At 35.3% G+C, this 27,635-nt stretch overlaps 1 protein-coding gene across 2 annotated transcripts in view; it reads right to left on the reverse strand.

Moving 5' to 3' along the window:
• WDHD1 (WD repeat and HMG-box DNA binding protein 1) overlaps window positions 1-27,635 on the reverse strand; it is a 151,753-nt gene that overhangs the window by 5,731 nt on the left and 118,387 nt on the right. For both annotated transcript variants that reach the window (XM_042252549.2, XM_004010661.6), the window contains 16 exons: window positions 27,530-27,622; window positions 26,638-26,744; window positions 26,288-26,429; window positions 23,139-23,349; window positions 17,829-18,013; window positions 16,322-16,506; window positions 13,305-13,546; window positions 11,680-11,817; window positions 9,976-10,132; window positions 6,563-6,677; window positions 5,557-5,688; window positions 3,321-3,538; window positions 3,108-3,226; window positions 2,868-2,924; window positions 896-939; window positions 292-462 (listed from right to left, as the gene is read on the reverse strand). In XM_042252549.2, the coding sequence (XP_042108483.1) occupies window positions 292-462; window positions 896-939; window positions 2,868-2,924; window positions 3,108-3,226; window positions 3,321-3,538; window positions 5,557-5,688; window positions 6,563-6,677; window positions 9,976-10,132; window positions 11,680-11,817; window positions 13,305-13,546; window positions 16,322-16,506; window positions 17,829-18,013; window positions 23,139-23,349; window positions 26,288-26,429; window positions 26,638-26,744; window positions 27,530-27,622 (2,316 nt within the window). The remainder of the gene's footprint in view (window positions 1-291; window positions 463-895; window positions 940-2,867; window positions 2,925-3,107; window positions 3,227-3,320; window positions 3,539-5,556; window positions 5,689-6,562; window positions 6,678-9,975; window positions 10,133-11,679; window positions 11,818-13,304; window positions 13,547-16,321; window positions 16,507-17,828; window positions 18,014-23,138; window positions 23,350-26,287; window positions 26,430-26,637; window positions 26,745-27,529; window positions 27,623-27,635) is intronic.

Below are 27,635 nucleotides of genomic sequence, written 5' to 3' on the forward strand. Positions count from 1 at the left end.
CTAAATAAATGCGAATACACATCTCTTATAAAAATCACTGGCTTGGTTTAATTGGGAGCATTTTTAATACTTTCTTAAATATCTGGCAGCTGTATAATATGATTTAAAGTATTAATATTTAAAAAAAGTGATTCCAAAGCAAAACCAGAATTGAGAACCACTGCTCTCACTACACTATCTGTTATATACAACCGGGGCCTCCTGTCTCATACCTGAAAGAGTGAACAAAACTAAAGTAAGACAAACAGACCATGAGCTGTTTACTGTAGATGGAGGCAGTTGAAATCATACCTGCTTAGACTTCGGCTTTGGAATCAAGGGCTTTATAACTGGAGACTTTTCATCATCTGTAGCTCGATTAAATGCAGTAGATTTCTTGGATGATTTGTTCATACTGTCTAAAATATTAGTTGAACGTCCTGAATTCACTGAAATGGCTGGCTCTTTGGAACTGCCTGATACCTAAAGAGCAAACTAGTATTAGCATTTCATAAAGCTTAAAGAAGGAAAAAAACCCAAGAGATTTGTTTTTCCTTTAAATTTCTATCAAGTTTATATTATAGTCTAACCTTTAGAACTGAATACATTTGGTTGAATCCAAATTAAGACTGATGCACATATTCCCAAATACCACATCCCCAAGAAAAATAGGGAGTACCTTTCATAACTGTAGGTTCTTAGAAGATAAGGAGAAAATAAAATTCTCGGTCCAAGTGTGAACTAGTGCTGCTTTCATTTTTATTTTAAAATATTTACTTACTTAAATATTTTACAGTTTAATCTGCTGCAGTCTTTAATGCCTCTAAGTCTGAGGAGGGTCATCTGGTAGTTTGGAAATATCTCTCTGTATGGAAATGTATTTAAGTAATAGAAAACATCACTGGAAAGAGTTTACCTTGAAGGGGTTTATTCGTCCTTGGCTGCTAGAGATAACTGCACCTTTCATAAGAAAGAAACCCTCACTTAATAGTCATAAAACTGAGAAGACTTTTGACTCCTACAATAATAATGAATATTTTAATCTGTATTATATGAAAATACTGTACTTTGCAACTTTAAAACTACTAATAACTATATGCAACCTCCTTCCTACTGTTAAGATGAAATAAAAGCTATTAGATAATGAGAGCTAATCCAAGTTGCCACTATGCAATATATTAACATAAATACAGTATGTAGAGATCTACTCTTTTCTCACATTACCAAGGAAGAATGGTGCCTTATTTTAGCTAGTTAATAATTCCTTTACAAGTGCTCTAGATTCCACCCCTTCTGCTTTTCAAGAAACTGAATCAACGGCTACATGCATCACCTTTGACTTTTCCTTCTTTATTGGCTTCTTAAATTTCCTAACTTAAAGAAACAAACAGAAAACAAACACGTTCTCTGCCACACACAACCCTCACCCCTCATATAATTTTCTCTCACATGCCCTAAGCAGCCAAATTTCTTAAGAGCTATCTACACAGCTATTCCCATTCCCTCACTATTCATATGCTCCTCCAACCAAAACATGGCTTTCAGCCCTACCACCCTGCAGGATCTATTCTTTCTAAGAACTCAATAAACTCCATGTAGCCCAAACTGGTGTTATCTTTTTCAGCCAACACCTTATTTGACCTCTCAACAGCATTCCACACAGCTGAGGGTTCCTTTCTTTTTGATCTCCCCATTGACTTCTGAGATAATGCATTCCCTGGCTTACCTCCTTCCTCTCTGTTCTCATTTTCTTTTGATGGTTCCTCCTCCTCTTCCTCTACCTGATGTTTAAATGCTGGCGATTCCCTAAGCCTAAGCTCATTTTTCTCCTCACTTTGATCCTCCCCAGTGCTCACACATACCTGTGGTTTAACTTGTTATACTCATGTCAACAATCTTAACTTCTATATCTGCATCCCAGAGATACTACTTTCCCGAGCTCTTGACCCAAACAGCCCACAGTAATTTCATCATCCTCCTATCTAAAGATACATTTCCCTATACCTGACTCAGTAAATGGCACCATCACTCACTCAAGTACTCAAGCCAGAAACTGACAGCCATTCTCCACACCCTGAACTTCCATACCCTTTACATTATCTTCGGAAATGTCTCTTCAACTCCTCCCTTTCTTCAACAATCACCACCACCCCAGTCTAGGTCACTATCAATCTCACTTGGGACTACATCAGTAGCCTCCTTATACACAACCCTCCTCTGCACAGTATGCCATATATGCTCCTGATTAAAACCTGCAACAGCCTCCTGGCAACCCCAAAATAAAGATCAAAATCCTTACCATGGCCTACATGGATCTGCATGGTTTGGTTCCTGTTCACTGCTCCAAAACCATCCAGCACCAATTTCTCTTTGCTCTCTGCCTTATATGAACCACTCTTAAAACTTCATACATGCTGTTCCTTAAGCCCACATGATTCTCTTCTGCTTGGCTGCCTCATTCCTCCTTGAGATCTCTGCTTTAAACATTCCATGAGGCCTCCTTGGGGTCCCAACTATCTCCCGCCACTGACTAGATTACAGTCATCTGTTATATGCTCTTTTAATAATCTGTACACATGTAAAAGTATATTTTCAAAATCAGAATAATGTATGTATATACTTTTAAAAGCCAACTGGTATGAAGTTTATGCAGGGATCAAATATGCATATCCACTTCACTTCTGTGTCTTCCCTCTAGTCAATACCTGACACACAATAGGCATTTAGTAAGTATCTGTTAAATGAACACAGTTTCACCAACATTTCTGATTAAAAATAACAATTACAACAAAACAGGCCCTGAAGAGTAAGGGGTATTTGAGTAGATGTAGCAGTTTAAGGACTACTTCAAAATTTCCTTGATATTTACAAAATCAAAAACGTCTTACCTGACTTAAGAGCTAGCATATCAGAGGAATCTGCACTTTTGAAAAATGGGCTCTCTCCTATAGAATAATTAAAACAATATAGTATAAATGGGAATATAAAGGAATCTTCTGTAATCAACAACAGGACAAAAAGACACCTTGAAAACGTATGGGTATTCAATTTCCCTTAGCCAAGTAAAATGAGGGAAGTCACACACATGACACTTCTCCTCTTTAAACTGCCTTAAAAATGTATTTTACCATGTTTGTGTATTTCTGGTCTTTCTTCTGTATTATCAGCTTCTCCATTATCCTCCGTATCTTCTTCAACTTGATTTCTGAGCCTTGGCTGACTCCACTCTGTAGAAGTATTACTATAACTAAAAAAGAGCAATATTATTCAATAAAGAGCAATTGAAAAGACCAGGTCAATATTGCAGGATGGTAAAACTAAAACAACTGAGTATATCTTACCCAGCATTCAACTTTTTCCTGAAATCCTCTTCTTCTTCTTCCTCAGCCTGGGTGGCTGCCAACTCTGCTGCCTTCTCTGCAGCCAGTTCACTAAGTCTTTGGGCCAATATTAATCTCCGAGAACGAGAAGCATACTTAATGGCTAAATTCACAGCATTCTGAGTCATTAGACCAGCAAGTTCCACACAACGAAATTCCCGCTCCAGTTTACAGGAAAGCTAAAAGGAAAAAGGGCGGGTGGATCAAATTATGTTAAGTAAAACTTTTTGAAAAATAAAAGACAGACACTCCTGGTAGAACCGTTTTCTTGAGACTGTATCTCTGATTTTAAGATGCACATTTTTACACATTTTAATATCTCTTGAAGTTGGAAGCATCTTACAATTGATGGTGAGTCAGTTTAATTGGCAGCATTTTTTCCTAAGTGACTTTTACAATCATTAATGACATAACATTTCAAGTTATAAATTGCAAGAAGAGTAAGGGATTTATTTAAAATTTAAAAATGGTTTCCCGCCCATTCTACCACTTCAGTCACCAAACAGGGTAGCAAATTTGAAACAAATAATAGAATGTAAATGATTTATTTGTTATTACTTTGTCCAGAAGTGGCACACAAAAGCTACTAAGTGAATTTGGGTGGGCAAGTAGATTTACCCATTAGCTTTCTAAATATGATTGTCTATGATCTCTGACTACTAGAAACAGTTATACAATTTCTAAATTAGCAAGCAACCTCCTTTTTCTTGCTATATTTTTTATACTTGCAATATAAAATGAAGAACACTCATTTATCATCTCTCACAGAACATGGACTTTCTTCTGGTATAAATTTTGACAACTCAAAGTGAGACAACTGACGTATTTACAACATGAGGAAAATGAATACTTTGAAGACAACTAAAAGTCTCACAACTCAAGGAAGTATTATTTGTTACTTAGACATGTCAAATCTGATTCATCAGCACAGACGCTTTAGGTATTTACTTGCACACTCTTCTCAAGTTTTCCAGAATCACTTATCTATAAATAGTACCTCTCAGTCTGGGTGGTACGCTGCCTCAGGAGGCATTTGGAAATGAAAGTAGTATAGTTTCCTAGTAACTAGGTGGCACTATGGGCATTTGCCAGGGGACAGGAATACTGAAGAACTAACAGAGTGCTATGACCACCCTGCTGAGGAACACTGTACTCCAGGGTAAAAGCTCCTCTAGGACTAAAGCATGAGTAACTTAAACAGGTTTCCTTACCTGTGTAGTAGGAAATAAAAAGGTTACTAGTTCATGTTGGTACACAAATGGGACTTTGTAAATGGAACAAAACTTTCTCTACAGTAAACTAATTAAATTTCTTTAATACTAAACTCAAGGCAGTGTTACATAGAGGTGATGGTGGTGAATACCACCTTTTGGAGACTGAAGTTACAACCAGTTCTATGGACTTAGATATCACTTTTCCCTCAGAACTCTTTTTTTCTCAACCTTAGAATGAAACCAAAAGTCTGGGCCACTTACTCTCTGAGGAAATACTGAGGTCTACTGTGTATTAGACACTGTCCGTGCCCAGTAAATGGCAGAGAACGAGACATGGTCATGGCCCCCAAGGTGCTTACAGTCTAATACAAGAAGAACAGGGAAGAAATTACATTATATTCCTCCTCATAAACCAACCTAGAATGAGAACACAAACTTAAGAACTTTATCTTTCAAAAAGTTCTTTTATCTTTAAAGATAAATGTACTTAAATATCCAGGGCACCAAACCTGGTCACTGGCTACAAACTTTTACCACACAGAGTTGCCTAAGAGGACAACAAAAGACAGGCATTCTAAAAGCCTGATGAAAGTTCTTAAGACTGCTCATTCAGCCTTGGAGATCTGAAAGTCTACACTCAAACTTTATCTGTTGGATATGATAGGAGCAGGAGCTGGAGCCAGTTCTCAAACTTTATGAACAAGCATCCAAATTGCCTACAGGGCCTGTTACAGTACAGACCAGGGAGCAAAAATAAAAACGGAGTCAGCACCAAAACAGTTTATTTCTTCCTGTGTTCTGAGGTAGTATCTTAAATATTTAAATGCAACATCAACTGGGAAACTGGTATTTTTAAGGGAGAAAAATACCAATACCACCAGATACAGCTTAAGAATTCTACGTTGTGAAAACTGCTAATTCACATACCATTAAGAAATTCATCCTAGAGAAAAATTTTCCCCCACTGTATTTATTTTACTCACCGCAAGCATTTTCAGTAAAAGTTCCTGTTGTTCTTTTGTTGCTTGATTTTTAGTGCTCTCTTCATATTCATAACCATTTTTTGCTAAATAATCAAGATGGTTGTGAAATATAACTGAACGCCAATACTGTTCCTGCAAAAGTGGAACAACGGCTTAGGTCAACTATCAGCTGACTATCAGGCAAGAGTTAAACATTTATCATATGATAGCAGTTTCTGAATAAGATATTTTCTGAAACATTCCTTTCTACAGCTTACTTTGCAATTCAAATTGTATAATACTATGGTTTGACTTTATCTTCTATACTTACAAACAGGGGGTGCAATACAGTGACTCTTGAACAGTGTAGCAGGCAAAAGCACCTACCCTCTGTGTAGGTGAAAATCTGCACATAATTTATAGTAAGCCCTCCTTATATGCTGTTGCTCCATTATCAGAGGTTCAGTATCCTCAGATTCAACCAACCTTGGATCATGTAGTACTGTAGTACTACTGAAAAAGCCCATGTATAAATGGACCCCCACAGTTCAAGCCCATGTTCTTCACGGGTCAACTGCAGACCATTTTAAAGATTCTTAGTTATCACGGCTAATGCTCAGAGAACTAGTTAAACTAGATTTGTATAAGCTGATTTGTTTCGTGTTTAGAATTACTAATTACAAGATATCAATGACACAGGGCTAGAACTAAACTTAGGCAAGCCTGGTGCCTAGGGTACAAAATTCCAGGAGGCACATCCTCTCAACAACTTGTCCAAGCCTGACGGTGAGGGCCTTACCTAGCGAGGCCCTAACGGTCATACCCATTTACCTCTTGGACAAAGTCCCTGGAAGCAGAGACGGCAACCAGGTGCCCTGGGGTTCACAAGACCTCCTCCCTCCCAGCTACTGCTATTATTTAATTATAAGGTAAGGAATACAGAACAAAAGTCATCAAAGTAATTTTAAATGCCTGTGTTATAGGCAGGTATCATCAAATTGAGTGTCAAGATAAGCTTTGTGCATACCTCCATCTGTCCTTTCTCTGTGGCAGTCTGACAGTAAGGAAGCTTAAAGGACAAAACAGCTACAGCAGGGCGTGGAAGGGTGGGAGGAAATCGAGAACCTTTGCAAGGAATACACCTGTCAGAAAAGAAAGAGTCTCACCATAAAAACTTTTTTAAAATATCATAAAAACTGTTACATGATAAATTTTCCAAAAGTTCGTAACTTGGAATAACATTATTCCAAATTTCTCTTTTAAAAAAGTACTTTAGGGGACTTCACTGGAAAAGACCCTGATGCTGGGAAAGACTGAAGGGAGGAGGAGAAGGGGATAACAGGATGAAATGGTTGGATGGCATCACTGACTCCAATGGACATGAGTTTGAGCAAGCTCCAAGCTTAAGGAGATGGTGAAGGACAGGAAAGGCTGACGTGCTGCAGTCCACGGGGCTGCAAAGAGTTGGACACAACTGAGTGACTGAACAACTGGTGGTCCAGTGGCTAAGACTCTGTGCTCCCAATGCATGGATTCAATCCCTGGCGAGGGAATTAGACCCCACATGCTGCCACTAATCCTGCATAATGCAAAGAAGTCTGAAGATCACAGGTGCCACAATTAAGAGTTGACACCACGAAATAAATAAATAAATATAATAAACAAACAAAAAAATACTTCAGGCCTGATTAACTATAAAAACTATCCCTCTACATATTTCAATTACTGCAAAAATCCCTCCCCACATCAGCTTTACTACGTGAACAATCACTAAATGAAATCAGCTCCTTTCAGATTTTCCTTAGCAAAATGCCCACTTTCAAAATATACAAACTGTGGCATAAATACTTATCACAGGATCCATATGATAAAACAGATTACCCTTAAGATAAAAAGGTGATAAAGCATATTCACTTTCATTCTTCAGTTTGGAAATACTTGGTAACTATTGGTAGAAAATGTCATATAAGAGAAAAAGATGATGAAATGTCCAATACAGGTTAAGTATTTATTATTAGATATTAGTGACAGTGAAGCAGAAGATGCACTATCATTGTAAAAAGGTTATAATGTATATCTATCTGCTCTGCTATGCCTTATGTGTTAATTGGCACATAAGTTCAGTTGGCAAGGACTTTTCTGACTCGATATATAAAGCACTTATACATGCCCATCAGGATGAGTACTTACGTAATTTATGAATGAAAAAATATTCATTCATCACAGTGATTTATATATGTAAAATACTCTTTTAATGTATGTACTCCAAATCATAAGAAAAACATAATTGCATACTCTAAGTACCATACACAAATTTTCTAATGCTCATGAAGGTATTTAAAAAACTAGTACCTTGTTCCATTCTTAGCAAAAGGCATCCATTTATAATACAGCCTTTTAATCAGGACTTTGAGTGATGACTTTCTTAAAGGAAAATACTAAGTAAAAATTAGGGCTTTGGGTTTAAATTCTTTTCATAAATATCTTCTAATATTATCAAGTGTCCATTAGAGTAGTTAAAAAATCAATAAGTAGCAATACCCAAGAATATTTTTCAAATTACATAGTTTCCCCCTTCCCTGTAAGATTTAAATACTCCTTTTTCTTCTTTTTGTGACTATACAATAAAAACAAACATGTTTTTAGAGTTCCAATTTTTTTAATCATAAATCTCATTTTCTTTATTCTTCCTCCTCTTTCATAATTTCATATAAATCAGTGGTTTTCACCACACAGTATCAGGTGACAGTGTGAATATTTAGTGTCTGAAAATCTCTTGTAGCAATTCTATTATGCACCCATACACAAAACCATTTTAGTTGTGCATAATGGAAGACAGAATATTTGCATTCAGAAAGAACAAGTCCAACTACATAAATATATAATGTACATTAACAAAATTAGGAGGAACATTGGAAATAATCTTAATTGCCTTAACGCTCTTTTCTCTACAAAGTGACAGACTCTTGTTTAAAAACATTTTACAACTTTAATACTTTATTGATTTAGTCATAGTAAGCGATTATCATAAAGAAAAACTGATTAGGATTTTACTAACAGTTTCTTTAAAACCACATTTACATTAAAGTAGAGCACCAATTCACATTTCTTATCCTTTTCTTAACTTTAAAGACTTGAAGTAAAATGATCTTTTCTGTTAGATATCTCTTTCATGGAAGAAGAGGAAAAAACAAACTCAACTAACTGCTGCCTTGATGGGTTCTGCCTACAATGAATGTGTTTCCTAGAAACTGTGGCTAACTCAAGTAAAGAATAAAATATGACAAAATAAACCACAGTTTACCAAGGAACAAAATGATTTCAATTCTTTTTCAAGTAAGTCAAAAATTTGTTCTCTTATATTAAACAGTTGAAAAATATCAACCTGGAGAAAACTGGGGCCGATGTCCAGACTAAGTTTCCAAAAGTCAGTGAGTTCGCTTGTCTTCTGTGTTGTAAGGGACGCTTTTCCACACTGGAGGCAATTTAACTCTTTTAGAACATAAGACTCAGGAGAAGATAATGATTTTACCAGCCAACCCTTCCAGGGAGTTGGCCTATTTATCTTCATGGGGCACAGAACATACAGTCAGGACTTTTAACATATGTTTGTTAAATGAATACAACTTGCAGAAAAAAGTTTTATGTCCAAATGCATTAAAAAGAGGTAAATACTCAACACAATACTGAATATAGAGACAATATGTACTGAGAATTCTACACTTGCAGTCAAGGACTAAATTTCTGCTAGCCCACTCCCTACAACAATGTTGTTTAGTTACTAAGTTATATCTGACTCTTTTTCAATCCCATGGACTGTAGCCCGCCAGGCTCCTCTGTCCATGTGATTTCCCAGGCAAGAATACTGAACAGGTTGCCATTTCCTTCTCTAGCGGATTTTCCCATCCCAGGGATCAAAGCCAAGTCTCCTGTATTACACGCAGATTCTTTACCACTGAGCCACCTGGGAATCCCTTATAACAATAATTAAGTCAAAAACCTCAAAAAGTAACTAAATTACATACTCAATTCTAAATCAAGGTTTAAAACAAAAGGCTGTAAGAAAATACGAAATGCCATATTTACCCAGAAACCCCCTCTCTGGGAGAAATGACTCTAGTCACACTAATAAACTTAGTTTCCCTCTCTTTCTTTTTTTGGCTGAGTGGTATGGCTTGGCTTGCAGGATCTTAGCTCCCTGACCTAAGGTTGAACCTGTGCTCCCTGCACTGGGAGCTCCGAGTCTTAACCACTGACCACCAGGGATCAATAAGCTCTAAGTCAAGCAATTGGTTGAAAACTTCAAGTGAATATAAAGAAATTCTTAATTTAGTGACTAGGGAAAACAAATAAATTAACTAAGTTGACAGGATAGGCACAATATAAAGAATTTCCAAGTACTTTTAAAAAGAGTCAACTAAGCATTTTCTAATAGCTCACCTCAGCTGCTGGGGATTTTCATGGATACCAACCACCCAGTAGTGGTCAGATTTTCCTTTACAGTGTTCTCTTGTGTTACATACAGGAGTCCATGTATGACCAAGTCCTCTGTTAAGCATTCGAACAATGCCTTCTGAATCCACATAACATGGGGTACCTATATACCAACAGAAAAACAAATCACCTGGAATCATAGCTATGTATTTGTTAAATAAACCTTTCTTTCAAAAACACACACTGATCATTTAATCTTCAATTCAAAACAAAAACAAACACCTCCTCCAAAAAAACCAAAAGGGCAAATAATCCAAGATTATTTCCTATAACATTTCATTAACCACAGAGTAAGACTTAACTGAACAAAAAGGAAAAAAAATCTGCAAGTGATATGACTTAAAGAGGGCGGAAAAAAAAAACCCTGATGAATTCAGTGAAAACTATGCCACCTGCTGGAAGACAGCAGTTTTTTAAAAAGCCAATTTCAGCAAAGAAGTTAAAACTTGAATCTGATGATTCCTTAGTCAAGAGAGACTTGGAAAAACGAGCAGAACCCGATGCAAGGTGATGATATAGAGAAATGTGTCTTTAGTATTCTTCCTCCCCCTCTCTCCTGGTCTCGTCACTGTTCTGTTCCCAACAGTTCCCCACTGCTCTCTTCCTAAACTTACCTAGGGAACAAGTAAGCATCCCTGTTTCCCCACCTACTCTGCCCCCATTTCAGGAAATGCACGGTACATTTCCCAATTGTCCTTTTCTTTATCTGAGACTTCACATCCCTCTTACTAGCAGTTTCCTCAGGGTCTAGATCTGATAGGTAATTGGAAGAAAAAAACCAAACCGATAAAAATGGAAGTTATTAATGATCACAATATTAAAGCATAAGTGACTAATATCTCAATAGAAAACACATTCAGAAATGGTTGGATTTTGAAAAACAAACTGGAGTTTCCAATGATGAATCATCAAGAATAGAAATATTTAAGCCAGAAGACAGGGTTGACAGGTGCCTTAAAATAAGGCATGCCTTAGTGTCCTTCAAACATCTGTCATAACCCACTGAGTCTGCAACAGGACACTGTTCAGTAGAAATATGTGAGCCACAAATATAATTTTTAATTTCTTAGTGCCATATGAGAAAAGGGGGATAAATGTGAAGGCAATTTTAATAATATATTTTATTCAATCTAGTCTATCATTTTAACATGTAATCAATGTAAAAAAATTACTGAAATTTTTTACATCCTTTTTTTCATACTAAGCCTTCCAAATCTGGAAAGTATTTTATAGTTATAGCACATCTCAACTCAGATTAGCCACTTTTCAAGTGCTCTCAGCAGCCACATTTGGCTGGTGGTTACTGTAGTGAATAATGCAGCGATAGAAAATTCCTGATTTCCACATAGACTCTGCTAGAAAAGCCACAACTTGAACAGGTACTTGTATCTCCTCTTTGCTAGCTAATAAACTTTCAGAAAAATTTATTTCCCTCTTAGTAAGTTTTCTGATCAGAAGAAGACATCTTGTACATAAAACAGTGGCTACCTTGCCTGGAAATCCTAGTTTTCAGTTCTGTTAACATATTAAAATAAAGTAATTTAAACATAAAATACAGACAAGTTATCTTTAAACAAATTAATTAGGAATAAAATAATGAAATAATTTTCTTCTTGAAAAATATCTTTAATATAAATAAATTTATCTTGCCTTCAGCTGAAAATCCAACCCATACAAGATAGGATTTCCTTGTAAGAGGAAGAGGATCACCATGCAAAATTTGTTTTTTCTTTTTCCCTAGCTCTAGCAGTTGAACTCCAAGGCACTGATCCCCATCAAATCCTGTACCTAGTGAGAAAATGTAAATATAAGTCAGGTATCAATGGTTATTTAGCTATAATGCTAAATTATAGTTAAAACAATTAGTCTAAATTATTTTCTGTGAATTTAGGTTATTTTGTGATAAGCTCCTAGATTAATTAGCAGTACTTTTTATAGATAATCTTTTTATCTGAGGCACCAATAAGGCATTAGAACAGTATGTTACATAAAGTAAAACTTTACATAAAGTGGTAATGTACATGGTAATTCTCAAGAATTGAGTTTTATAAGTGGTAATTCTCAAGAATATAACTGTAAATATTCAAAAAGTGGTAATTCTCAAGAATATAACTTTAAATACTCAAAAAGTATTTACAGAGAGCTTTCTTTGTACTAGGTAGAGGCTATAATGTAAATAAGACAATGTCAGTGTTCTCATGAAATTCATATTCAGATAGGAGAGGAAAAACCAATTTAAAAAAGAAAGAAAATACTAAGTATCATCATTGAGGATTAAAATACTAATGTGATACAGAGGGTCACACTGAGTGGCTACTTTAGACTGGACAAAGGTGGCCTTTGGAAAAAGTGAAATTTAAACTGAGAGATGATTTGCAAGTTGGAGCTGGCCATGCAAACGGTAAGAGGAGGAGCACTATAGGGGACAGTTAACGAAAAGGGCCTAACAGAGCAAACATGGTGATTTCGAAGAACACAAAGCAGTCAGTAGGGCCAGAATTGCTGACAAGAGAAAACGTAGTAAGAGATGAGGCTGAAGAGGCAGGCAAAGGTCAGATCATGTAAGACTTTGCCACCCGTGACAACAAGTTTGAGTTTTATTCTAAAGCAACAGAAAATCATGAAAGGAATCTGTGCAGAAGAGGGAAATGACTGGATTTATGTTTTTAAAAAACTACCAGTAAGAACTGAAGATGAAAAGCTAGTTAGGAGGTTATTGCAACACCTAAGAGATGATGTCTCATTTGGACTAAGGTTTTAGTGGAGGTGTGGAATGTGTTGTGTGCACTGACATGATATGATTTTGCTGACACAGTGATGCTAGGGGTGTGAGGGAAGAGAAGGATCAAAGATAACTCTTACATTTCTGCCTTGAATATTGGTAGTACGCCATTTATCAAGATCAAAAAATGAAGAAGCAAGTTCGGAGGGGGAGAAAAAGCCCAGAGGCTTTACTGTGACCAAGTTAAGTTTGAGGTGTATATCAAAACTCTACATAGAGATTTCAAGTTGACAATTGGATATGTAAGTCTGCAGATACAAGAAGGGAGTAGGGTTGATGATACTAACTTACAAGTCATGAACACAGAGATGTACTAAAGCCATGGGTCTTAAAGAAATAACCCAGATGGTTTCTCAAACTGTATTTTTTGACTTGTGAGTCATAAAATTAATCCAGATCAGTAACCTATTAAGACAAGTCTTGGCACAATGATGGGTACTGAAGATAGAATATGAAGAACACAAAGGAATATAAAATACTAGAAAAAATCTACCTCTGTGATAAATAATGACAAGCTGTTCTCCATGTCCAGCCATTGACACAACAGGCCCAGGGAGACTGAAGACCTCTTTTTGAACACCTCCAATGGTAAACAAGCGAAGAAGCAAGGAGGTAGTGGCAGCAGCAGCCCATCCCTGACCAAGACATATGGCTTCAATATCTTCATTCGGAGGCATGTCTACTATCCATTCTTTGCTGGAATCCCAAGAACTAAGGTGCAGGCAGTGAAGCTTGCTAAACAAGACAGAAACAATCAAACTTTCACATTTGATATTATATATATATATATATATATATATAAAACTAATGATACTCAAAATCAAGTAACAAAGTCAAATAGTTTATTTTTCTATTATAACAAATAGAACAAAATCAAATAGTTTATTTTTGATAAACAATAACAAAATAAAAGTTTATTTTTCTATTATACACAAATAATGGCATCTTTATATGCCATATAATATACCAAAAAAATGACCATTTATAAACAAGACAGCTTTAAGAATTATGAAATATCCTTAAAATGTACTATGTTAAAACTTTCAACAGTCATGTTATTAAAGAATATTTAAAGATACAGGAAAATGCTCACAACATGTTAAATGGAAAAAAACCCAGGATAAAATCAGCAGAACATGATCCAAGGTTACACACACATACAAAAATCATGACTGTATTTTTTAAAAGAAAGGAAGCATCAAAATGATCAGCAAGGGTGCTCTCATTGCCAAAGACAAAAACAAAACCTTTAATATGGGAGAATAAAGAGAAAAAAAATTTATTATCACACCAGGGAGATTACCAGCCACTGCTAACAATTTGATTTGTGCTTCCAGTCTTTTTACTTTTGCATCTATATATACATGTAAGTTGTTATGAAATTCAAGCTTCAGAATGTAGATGTCATAGTATTCAGAATCAGAGGCAATACTGATTTCCTGAATAGTAATTTTAAATTCAAATTTAAAATAAAGGGCGATGGGAATTATTCCCTGGCAGTCCAGTGGTTAGGACCCCTTGCTTTCACTGCCAAGGGTGTGGGTTCAATCCCAGATTGAGGAACTAAGATGCCACAAGCCACATGGGCACAGCCAAAAAAAAACTGACCTAAGTAAATCAGAAAAAGACAAAATACCATATGATATCACTTATATATGGAATCTAAAATGTGACAGAAATGAGGTGAGGGGTCAGTTATTCAGTCATGTCTGACTCTGGGACTCCATGGACTGTAGCCCAACAGGCTCCTCTGTCCATGGAATTCTCCAGGGAACAATACTGGAGTGGGAAGCCCCGATGAAAATGAACATATCTACAAAACAGAAATAGACTCACAGACATAGAGAACAGACTTGTGGTGGCCAAGTGGGGAGTGGGGAAAGGATTGGGAGTTCGTAATTAGCAGATGCATATATAGGATAGGTAAACAAGTTCCTACTGTATAGCAGAGGGAACCATATTCAATATCCAGTGATAAACTACAATGGGAAAGAATATATATGTACAACTGAATCACTGCTATACAGCAGAAATTAATGCAGCACTGTAATCAACTATACTTCAATAAAAAATTAAAAACAAAATAAAAGGATAATATTGTCTAAGACTGTGAAATAATATATCTAGGAAAACAAAAAGAAGAACAATCATCAATCAGGAAATCATAACAATCCTAACAATCTGAAATCAAAATTGCACATGGAGCCAAGGGGGAAGGAAGAACTGCAGGGGGAGCGGCGGGGAGGATTGCGAGTCTGGGGTTAGCAGATGCAAACTAGTATATATATAGGGCTGGATGAACAACGAGGCCTAAATGAATAGCATACGGAACTATATTCAATATTCTATGATAAACCATAATGGGAAAGAATATAAAAAAGAATGCATATATAACTGAATCACTTTGCTATACAGCAGTAACATAATATTGTAAAACAACTATATTTCAATTTAAAAAAACTGCACATGGAAATAAATGTTCTAATTACGTAAGATATTCTGAGTTAGACACTAAGTCAACAGTGACTGAGTAAACTGATTTAATTCAAAAATCAAGTACTGAGTTGATTTTACATTGCATAAATTAGGAAACCAATTAAAATATTAAAATGACCCAATCTGGTATTTCTCATGCATACTCTTCCACCTGAGGATCTTGTTAAAATGTAGATTCTGACTCAGAGGGTATGGAGTTGGGTCTGTGATTCTGTGTTTTCAACATGCTCCCAGGTGACCATGCCTATAGTTTGTGGACCATACACTGAGCAGCAAGGAGCTAATGTATCAGTCAGAAGGATTTTAATTTCAAATAACCTGGGAGTTAGTAAGATCTATGATCAAATGTATAATAAGCACCATGATCAGCTTAAAAAATTAACAGAGAGGGCAAGCTGAAATAACAAAACTGAATAAAATGCTTTCTTCTTTTAAAAAAATACAGATTCTGCATCCATTGCTTTTCCAACTTAATTTTCTTGTCTCCATACCTACCTACCTACCCTACCTACCTACCTACCTACCTATTAACATATCTAAGAAGTCTGAAGTATATTAAGTCAAAAAGTCAAAATGATAAATAGTACTTATAAAATTTTTCAATGTGTTCCCTCCTCCCTTTTTTAAAAGAGAAGTTGCAAATCTAATCTACAGTGACAAAACCCAGATTAGCAGTTGTTCAAGGCTAGAATTAGACTAACTGTTAATTGTTAAAAGTAATTATATTTGAGAGAAGAATTCTTCAGGCAATTTTCATTTTCTAAAAATTCTGTACTACTTAAACTTGCTTGTTTACAATTAGTATGTATATTATTCTTATGAAAGAAGGGGACAATCAGGCAAAATCAGACATATGTTCTGAGGTATTACAGGTGTACTGTGTTTGTACTAAACTCTTCGACCTGAAATTGCATACTACAAAAGATTTATAATTTTGTTTTTTGTCTTACAACTTTATGTACTGAATTTCAAAGTTCAACAGTAATGAAGTTCTCCTAAAAATCTTGAATTTACCTTGCTAGTTCATCAGTGCTTTCACATGCCAACAAAACCGCTTCACGGGAAAGATCTGCTACTGTGTAGTTAAAAGTGTTCAGTAAGTGTGTTGCATGGTGTATAGAGGTATCATGGAATTCCACATCTATGGCATTGTCTTGCTCATCATTATAGCAGCGAATAATTCCAACAGAGTTCCACACCTACAAACATGTTAAGGTTAAATACAAGTGAGAAAGATTAAAGTTCTTAGAATCGGCAGGCTAAAATACTAAAAATTAACAAATAATGCAGTCTGCATAAGGGATTAAGTTATGGAAGCAACCACTTTCAGGTAGCAGGAGATACTTGAGCATCAGAGCATCAATTACTAATTATTCTTTTCCTCATAAGAAGGTACATACATACTTATTTATTAGCAAATGTAGTATTTTACTTAATATTTTTAAAGTATATTACTTTCATAAAAAATATTTTACAATTGGCCTTTGAACAGTTGAACCATTCCTCAAAGGAAACATTTCAAAAATTTATTTACAAATATGGATATAAATGACTGCATACTTTTTTGGCCCAACCAAATGGTTTATAGACATGGCATAAATATATACATTATCAGGCAGCATAAATTGATACCATTTGAAAACCTGTATTCCACTCATGTACACTACTGGCTCCCCCTAAGCCAGTGTATCCTTTATTCTACCACAAATATAACTATTAATATAAAGTACTTGACAATATTAGAAAAATTAAGATCTATCACTTGATGATGATTACTGATGAGACAATAAAAAGTTTTTCTTTTTAAATAAAACATCACCTTTAATATTTATCTATAAATTTATGCCAGGACCATACCATTCAAAAAGGACAACTGTTCAAGTCCTCAGTGGAAAAACTCAAGCAGTCAACAAATAAACATATTAAACTTTTTTAGCTCTTAAATTTAAGACAAAAAGTGAATTAGTTGTTTATCCATAAGTATTTATTCAATGCCTACTGTGCCATACCTTGTTCTAAGTGCTATCAATAAACAAAACAAAAAAAATCTCTATACTTGTGGAGCAAAAATTCCAGTAGCATGGGTAAAAGGGGCAGACAATTTTTTACAGTACTTATCACCTTCTGATACTATATTATACTTTCTAAAGAACACCTTCTAACTAGTCTCTTCGAATCTGTACAATCTTCTATATAAAACTAACATGAGAAATAAAAGTTGGAAGCACAGTCAAGAGAAACTGCAAGATATACAGTCACATTTACTTATGTTCATTATATGTCATTTTGTGAAGCAGAATTTTATTTAACCCAATTTTCAAAAATCAGGTTGAAATAAGATTAAAACTGTTAGTTAACCATAAAATAAACCAACCACAAAATTGTAAGCAACCAAAGTGCTCCAGGTCAGTTAATGAAGGTTTTTAAAACATATTTTTACCAAACAAAATTAACTATAATGAGATAAAATATTAAAGTGAGATAAAACTACTTTTAAGTTACATGTAGACCCGCAGCTTACCATGAATCTGTGAGTGAGATGCACAGGCGTAGAACCTGACTGGAATGGCTTCTGCCGGGGAGTCGGCATAGGACCATCATAAAATGGCCTCTGGGATGCTACAACTGGTAGATTGTGAATGCTGCCTCCCTGATCATCTTCCTCTTCTTTGAAAAGACTAGAACCAATTTTTAGCATTGTAACATCTAGAAAACAAAGGGTTATAATTAGAGAATCATAAATACCAGCTATCTTGGAAAAGTATTATGAAATCTACTAACAATGTCCAATCATATTTAATAATACTAGCATGCTATTTGCCTCTTTCACTGTGTTAATATCTGTGGTAATAGTTCAAACGTCAGAGGGTTAAACGTTGGTACCTTAGCATGAAGTAAGTCAGTGGCACCAATGTGTATTAGCAATCAACGTATTGTCAACCAACTGCAGTAAAAATAGTAAAAATATTAATTTTATTTAATTTTGAGTTTTGCATAGACTTTTAAAAAATGTTCTCTGTGTTAAAATGGGAAATGTGTATACAGAATTGGGATGACTGTCTCCAAAAAAAAGCATTTGTTGAGCTGTAAGCTGAACTAACTTTTTCATGTAACAGCATTTTTACCTAAAAGAATGCCAGATAAACTACAGTTATACCAACTCAGGAATGTGGTAAACATCTTCTTAAAAATGAAGTGAACTGGTCATTTAAGAAAAATAACTGACAGAATTTGTGGTTAATGATAAAATTTGAGCTTTCAAGTGAAAATCAGAATAATGAAAAACCTGTATCTGCCACCATGAACTTGGCTGCTCTGAAATATTTTAAAACTTCTGATGAGATTGGTAATGATACTAACAAATATTCTGGATAACATGCCAGTATCAAGAAGGTCTGCAAAGCTCAATAAACCAGCATTTTCCAAATTACCAATGCATATGTGACAGAATCAAGCATGGTAAAAGATCCATTCAAAGCTCAAGTTAGACCAATGGGTTTTAACATAATAAGAGAGTTGGAAAGTTCACCAGCAAGTTTTCAGATTCCACATTGCAAGTAATCTTTAAGAAACTATCATTTGCTGCATTTTGGTAAAGCATCAAAGAAGAATATCTGTAGTTATTTCAATAGACTTATTAAAAATACTTCTCCCTTTTCAAACAATATATTGTGTGAGGCTAAATTTTCTTCATATACTTCAAACAAAACTAATGTATGGCAGTAGACTGAGTCTTGAGGCATGTGAGGGAATTCAGCTGGCTGTCTTCTATGCTAAGATTTGCAAAAGGGTGAAGTAACACCAGTTTTCTGTTTTATTTTCTAACCGTTATTTTCATAAAAAGTATTATTTATGTTTACATGAGTTTGTTGTTAAAGTGAATATTTTAAAATTTTCTCAGTTTTAATTTCTAACATAGTAAATAACAATAAACGTAACTTGGCAAACAATTTTCTTTGGGATCCTCAAAAAGTTTAAGAATGTAATGAGTTCCTGAGACCAAACATCTGAGGAGTACTATACTATAAATCCTGCATGCTTTAAATGTAGCACAATTTACCATGAACATTGGCATTTTACTTGGTAATGTTCAAATGTGTTAATTTTAGCATGTAATAATCATTTATTTAAAGGTTCTTAATTATAATCTCAATATCTTAAACAGATACCAAACTATTCAGGTCACCTATTTCTTGAGTTAACTTGGCAGTTTGTGCCTGTCAAAGAATTTGTCCATTTCCGGCTTCCCTGGTGGCTAAGTGGTAAAGAGTTTGCTTGCCGAGGCAGGAGAAACAGGTTCAATCCCTGATCTGCTAATATCCCACAGGCTGCAGGGCAACTAAGCCTATGCACCACAACTATTGAGACTGTGCTCTCGAGCCCAGGAACTGCAGCTACTGAGCCCACATGCCTCAGCTACTGAAACCTGCATGCCTTAGAGCCCATGCTCCGCAACAAGAGAAGCCACTACAATGAGAAGCCCTCACTGCAACTAGAGAATAGCCCCCACTCACAACTAAATAAAAGCCCTCTCAGCAACAAAGACTCAGCATACCCAAAACGAGGTAAATAATAAAAAAGAATCTGTCCATTTCATCTAAGATGTTGAATTTATAAGCATAAAGTTGTTCATAATGTTCAGTTACTAAACATTTGTTAATAGCAGTACTATCTTAGAGAAATATAACGTGAGTTATAAACGTAATTTAAGATTTTCTAATAGCCATATTTTAAATAGTAAAAAAATACAGGCATAATTAATTTTAATAATATACTGTATTTAAAATATAATTTCAATAAGTACTCAATGTAAAAAAAGGCCAGATATTTTACATTCTCTTTTTTGTACTGTCTTCAAAATCTTGTCACATTTAATAATCACAACATATCTCAATTTGAACTAGCCACATTTTCAGCGCTCAATAGCCACAAGGGGCTAGTGGCCATAATATTGGATAGTGAAGGTCTATGGGATACACAATGATGATACACCTTCACTACTTATATCAATCATTTGTGTCTTTCTTTCTTGATCAATCAGGATAGAGATATAGCAGTTTTATTGACCTTTTCAAAGAATTAGCTTTTGGTTTAACGCTAGCAAAGTAATGCTCAAAATCCTTCAAGCTAGGCTTGAACAGTACATGAACTGAGAACCTGCAGATGTACAACCTGGATTTAGAAAAGTCAGAGGAACCAGAGATCAAATTGCCAACATCTGCTGGATCATACACAAAACAAGAGAATTCAAAAAATCTACTTCTGCTTCATTGAGTATGCTAAACCTTTTGACTGTGCGGATCACAACTAACTATGGAAAATTCTTAAGAGATGGGAGAACCAGATCACCTTAACTCTCTCCTGAGAAACCTATATGTGGGTCAAGAAGCAACAGTTAGAACCAGACAAAGAACAATGGACTGGTTCCAAATTGGGAAAGTAATATGTCAAGGCTGTATTTTGTTACTCTGCTTATTTAAGTACATCATGCAAAACAATGGACTGGAAGAAGCAAAAGCTGGAATCAAGATGGCTGGGAGAAATATCAGTAACATCAGATATATAGATGATACCACCCTTAAGGCAGCAAGTGAACTGGAACTAAAGAGCCTCCTGAGGAAAATTAAAAAACTGGCTTAAAACTCAACATTCAAAAAACTTAGATGATGACATCTGGTCTCATCACTTCATGGCTACTAGAAGGGCAAAAAGTGAAGTAACAGTGATAGATTTTATTTTCTTGGGCCCCAAAATCACTATGGACAGTGACTACAGCCACAAAATGAAAAGAGGCTCCCTTCTTGGAAGAAAAGCTATGGCCAACCTAGACAGCATAGTAAAAAGCAGAGACATTACTTTGCTGACAAAGGTGTGTATAGTCAAAGCTATGGTTTTTCCAGTAGTCACGTACAGATGTGTGAGTTGGACCATAAAGAAAGCTGAGTGCCAAAGAATTGATGCTTTCGAATTTTTGGTGCTGGAGAAGACTCATGACAGTCCCTTGGACAGCAAGGAAATCAAACCAGATAATCCTAAAGGAAGTCAACACTGAATATTTATTGGAAGGACTATTGCTGAAGCTGAAGCTCTAATACCTTGGCCACCTGATGTGAACAGCCAACTCACTGGAAAAGATCATGATGCTGGGAAAGATGGAGGGCAGGAGGAGAAGAGGGCGACAGAGGATGAGATGGTTGGATGGCATCATCGACTCAATGGACATGAGTTTGAGCAAACTCCAGGAGATAGTGAAGGACAAGGAAGCCTGGCATGCTGCAGTCCATGAGGTCACAAAGAGCTGGGCACAACTTAGTGGCTGAACAACAACAAATACCTTTTGGTTGTCTACTCTTCAAAAAAAATTTAACAGCTTTATTGAGATATAACTGACATACCATATAATTGACCCATTCAAAGTGTACAATTTCATGGTTTTTGGTATATTCATAGAAATGTGCAACCATCAGCACAATTTTAAAATGTTTTCATCACCTCAAAATGAAACCCTGTACCTCTTAGCTATTACCCTCTATTTCTCTATTCATCCTTATGCAACCACTAATATACTTTCTGTCTCCACAGATTTCTCTGTTCTGAAAACTTTACATGAATGGAATGATGTAATTTATAGCTTTGTGACTGGCTTCTTTCACTTAGTATGTTTTCAAGGTTTATCCATGTTGTAGCCTGTTCTTTATTATTTCCTTCCTTCTGCTTGCTTGGGATTTAATTTCCTCTTTTTCTAGGCTGCTAAAGCAAAAGCTTTAGATCATTGTTTTTTTAAGGATGAAATGTTTTTCAATATATGTATTTAATAGTATGGCAACACTTTACCAACTCAATCATCAGTCAGTTCAGTTGCTCAGTCATATCCAACTCTTTGTGACCCCATGTACTGCAGAACACCAGGGCCCCTCCCTGTCCATCACTCCCAGAATTTATTCAAACTCATGTCCACTGAGTCGGTGATGCCATCCAACCATCTCATCCTCTGTCGTCCCCTTCTCCTTTTGCTTTCAATCTTTTCCAGCATCAGGGTCTTTTCAAATGAGTCAGTTCTTCGCATCAGGTGGCTGAAGTATTGGAGCTTCAGCTGCAGCATCAGTTCTTCCAATGAATATTCAGGACTAATTTCCTTTAGGATGGACTGGTTGGATTTCCCTGCAGTCTAAGGGACTCTCAAAAGTCTTCTTGAGCACCACAGTTTAAAAGCATCAATTCTTCAGCACTCAGCTTTCTTTATAGTCCAACTCTCACATCCATACATGACCACTGGAAAAACCATAGCTTTGACTAGACAGACCTTTGTCGGCAAAGTAATGTCTCTGCTTTTTAACATGCTATCTAGGTTGGTCACAGCTTTTCTTCCAAGGAGCAAGCGTCTTTTAATTTCATGGCTGCAATCACCATCTGCAGTGATTTTGGAGCCCCTCCCAAAAAAAGTCTCCCACTGTTTCCATTGTTTCCCTATCTATTTGCCATGAAGTGATGGGACCAGATGCCATGATCTTAGTTTTCTGAATGCTGAGTTTTAAGCCAACTTTTTCACTCTCCTCTTTCACTTTCATCAAGAGGCTCTTTAGTTCTTTTTTGCTTTCTGCCATAAGGGTGGTGTCATCTGCATATCTGAGGTTACTGATATTTCTCATGGCAATCTTGATTCCAGTTTGTGCTTCATCCAGTCCAGCATTTCTCATGATGCACTCTGCATGTAAGTTAAATAAACAGGGTGACAATATACAGCCTTTGATGTACTCCTTACTTACCAACTCAATACTGACTTTGAATAATAGTTTTAATAAAAAATGGAAAATTCACAGTCAACTCATACCAACTGAGTTTTCATCATCTTCGAGGATGTGACTTCGCTGTCTAGGACGACCTGAAGCCAGCATAAGGTCATCATCATCTTCCTCATCATTCACAATCCCTTTTGAAAAAGAGTGGGTTTTGACTGCATTGTCTTTTAGACAGTCACTGACATTACTTGTATCATCTCCATCAAAAAGATCTTTATAATCCTTTTCTACTCTGCTAGACACCTTGAACAAATTAATACAAATAAGAAAGCATTAGTGAACTATTTAGATAAACACAATTACTCAGAAGGCAACCTTTTAACATGTACCTATAAACTCTACTGAGTAAGCAAATGCCTTGGTAAAAACAGTTAGCAAATATATTTATTAGGACTGTTATTTACATTATGAAAGACCTAGTCCTTACTTTAAATGCCTTATAGTCTATAGATAAGTTGGAAGTATAAGACAGACACGCAAAGAATACATGTGAATATCCAAATATAAAGCAAGATTTTATTCCTCACAATCATTATCCAGAAAAGAAGTCACCTATGAGTCCTTAAAAAGTCTCTCACTATAAGATATTCTCTCTTTATTTTCTTTTTGAACAAGATACTGCTTAGGTAAGATGTTTAAATGATCTCAGTTAAAGCTTGTTCTGGGGATATTTTTGGAAATTTTTTGATGCTTATAGAAGTAAACAGAACCAATAGAAAAATAAAAGTGGCAATTAAATTCAACATTTATCATTGATTCCTAGGAATATGAATATATTGCAAGTATTGAATGTCACTGTAAAAAATTTTCGAAATCACTTTAAAAAGTGAGCAGTAAGCAGTTATGCTGTAAAGATCACAGTTATTAACACAGAATGAATAAAAACCATACAATGTTAAGTCAAAGGAAAAACTTATAGCTGGGAATAAAAGTCTAGTAAGAACACCATTAATGGATTTGAAAGGGACTATATCACAAATCTGTTAGGTGGAAATGCATATAAATGTGTTCTGGAAAGTTGACATTTAAAAAATGAAGAGAACAGGAAAAATATTTCTAAGTTCATATGACTGAATACTTAAATAACTAAATGCTAAAAGAAGGTATTTAACTATTTTATCCATAGTCCTAAATGTTTACATACTCAAGTTGGTAATAAATTTGCTTTTAACTTTGTTATCAAAAATGAGGATTTTAATCTTTTCCTTACAGAGAGGGCCACTCAGTGCTAGAGGTGTTGTAAGAGAAATATGTACTGTGAGAAACAAAAGCAAAAAGGAGAGAGAAGACAACTCTAAATAGAAGGGCTAAGGTTTTATAAGAGGTGACAAACTAAATTATAACAAATTTTTTAAAATTCTTTAAAATTTTATTGAAGTACAGTTGATTTACAGTGTTAATTTCAGCTGATTGAGTTATACATATATGTATTCTTTTTCATATTCTTTTCCATTATGGTTTATCATAGGTTTCCTGTGGTACACAATAGGACCTTGTTGAACTAAAAATTATTTCTCAATTTACTTTTTATTTTTATCAATGTTATATATACATATAGTCAGTGTTACAGGTTTAATATAAAAACAGATGATGGATTTGTTCACTATCTTGATTATAGTTATGGTTTCAAAATTTACCTAATCATACATTTCAAGTATGTAGTTTACTTTGTATCAACTATACTTCAATTAAGCTATTTAGGAAAAATTAAGCTATAAGGATATGCTGTACAGCATGAAACATAGCCAATATTTTTTAACAACTATAAGTAGAATACATCCTTTAAAAATTGGGAATCACTATATTATATACCTGTAACTTACATAATACTGTACGTCAACTATACTTCAGAAAAAAAAATTCTTCTCTCTGTTTTGGTCTTTTTCCCTACACAGATTTCCCCCAAAGATCTTCCAATCTCCTGCTTGAAAAGCATAAGACTGGCTGACAATGCTCTGGGAGCCAAGTATGAAAAGTGAGCTGGAAATCCGAATGTTCAAATATATACATTTTCATATATTCTTTTTCAGAACAGTTTTTCCCCTTGACCCAACACCACTCAGTGGTACCCAGTGTAACCTTACTTGGAGAACAAGTCTCCAGCTTTCTGCCAGAATGTACACGGGCTAGGGAGGACAATCACCCAGCTGTGCTCACTGCTGCTGAGACTGGAGGGGTCTATCTGCTTATTAAATCAACCCTCCTGTTTCCAGCTCCACTTTTATGTACCTAGGGCTACCAAATTTTGAATTTTGGGGACTAAGTCAAGCAAGCTAAACGGCACCTCAGCTGACCCCCATTGCAGTCTTAGGACTCAGCTTTTTGAGAAGTTCAATCTAGTTTCTAATTGTCCTTCTATTTTCCAACTTCCAGATTTTTTATTTTTTTACTATCATCATTTTAACTATCTCCTTTATGAGATCATGCACTTGAAAAAAATTGTCAGGATTTCCTTGGTGGTCCAGTGGTTAAGAATCGGACTGGGTTTGATTGGGTTCAATTGGGTTGGGTTGGGTTTGACTGCGGATTGGGTTCAATTCCTGTTCTGGGACGATCCCACATGCCATGGGACAACTAAGCCAGAAATCCATAACTACTGATCCTGTGCTCCTCGGCAGAAGCCACCACCGCGAGAAGTCCATGCACCACAGCTGGAGAGTGGCCCCCACTCGCTGCAGCTAAAGAAAGCAGAAATGACCCCGCACAGCCAAAGATAAATAAATAAACATAAAAAAATAAAATTCAGTCGTTTTGGTAGGGCTTTCAGGTATCAGGTATTTGAGCATACATAAAACAAGCTCTGAGAGTTAAGGCTAATTCAGGACACAAAAACTTCAGGTTAAACTAAATCACAGCTATTAACTCTAATTTTCATCTATAAAACATTTAACTAAAAATTGCTAGAACACATGAATACTAAAGCAGTATTTCACAAAGGCATTTCTTGGAGAGCCATGGAATATTAACGGACATTGTATGGAGGGGAAAAAAGTTCCTTAGCAAAGTGTATTTGTGAAACATTAGGATAAAACAAGTTTAAACAGTTCTATGACAGAGCATTACTGAACATCTAATAACATAAATTATAATTTTCAAAGAAGGTAACCTAGTTTGCAGTGTTTCCCAAATTCATACGACCACAGAAAGACTGAAGAAACTGCTCAACCCTATTACTTATTACCTTACTGTTTGACATCTTTCCATTGGGGTCACAAACATTCTCCAGGAGCCCCAGATTTCCTTCTGCATCAGTATAAGCTATTTGAGCACAAGTAGGATGCCATGACAGGCCACAAATTGCATAACCTTTCTCATGTTTCACCCTAAAAATTAAAATGTAAGCTCTTAAAACCTTGTCAAGAAAATTATAAGCTATCCATTTCTGTAGATAAATTTTATTTAGCAAAGTTTTGATAAATGTATTAGTGTGTATTTTAACAATCTAATGATCACAAATTTGAAATGTTTAATAAAAAGCAAAAATCTAATAGAAATAAGCAAAAAAGAGACAAAAGATTTACTGAATCATACCTTTCAATGCAATTTTTGGTTTCCACATTCCAAATTATAATTAAACCATTAATACTCCCTGCAGCTAAATACTGTCCACAAGGAGACCAGGTTACTATATTCAGTGTCTAGTAAAGAAAAACAATTAATAAATAACTATTTTATTTAATTTGAAACTAAAAAACTCATTTTATTACCAAATTCAAAATTTTATATCCAATTTTTATTTAAATCTGATACATAAATGGCAAGACAAAGTTTATTTATTTTTTAATGTTCTTTTCCAGTAATACTTAACAAAGTAATAGCAGCTACTAGTTTGCTTATCATCAGAAAATTACAAGAGCATAATTTTAAAAACAGAATCTAAGAAATGCTTTTATCCTGGAGAGACAACACAAGTTATCCTCTTAGCAGTCATCAAGATGAAGAACCAGGAAGTGAAGTGAGTCATACTAAGAAGCATAACTGCTGACCTACTGGGCCTCTGTTTCCTAACTGCAAAGTGGATAGAATGAGAGAAAAGAGGGTGAGGGTGAGAGAGAGACATAGACCAACAACCTTTCCTGTCCTAAAATTCCAGGGTCTAATAAAAAAGTCTCAAGGAAGTTCACTTAACAATAAATGCTTACTACTAATAATGTGAGAGTTATCTATTCTAATATTATGCTAGGCATTTGACTTCTTACAAATTAAAAGATTTTCTTATCAAATTTCACAAAGGAGAATGGTCAAATAAGGACCTAATAAAGACTTATCTACTGTCCAATTATTGGCTAAATGAAGAAAGGCTGAGGGGTGGAAGATAGAGTTCTTCTCCATGTCTAACAATATTTAACTGTAATTGTATTAAAGCAAAGTATGCAGTAAATATTCCTATTGGCCTCTTGAAAGTATCACTTACAAAACCTACCTGAGAGATGAAATCATCTGAAAGATCAAACTGGTTACTCCAAGTTTCTCTTCTATATAGCTTAACAGATTTTTCCACAGGAACTGCCAGTAACTATTAGGAAAGA

Source organism: Ovis aries, chromosome 7, assembly GCF_016772045.2.
Source record: "Ovis aries strain OAR_USU_Benz2616 breed Rambouillet chromosome 7, ARS-UI_Ramb_v3.0, whole genome shotgun sequence".
Taxonomy (NCBI): Eukaryota; Metazoa; Chordata; class Mammalia; order Artiodactyla; family Bovidae; genus Ovis; species Ovis aries.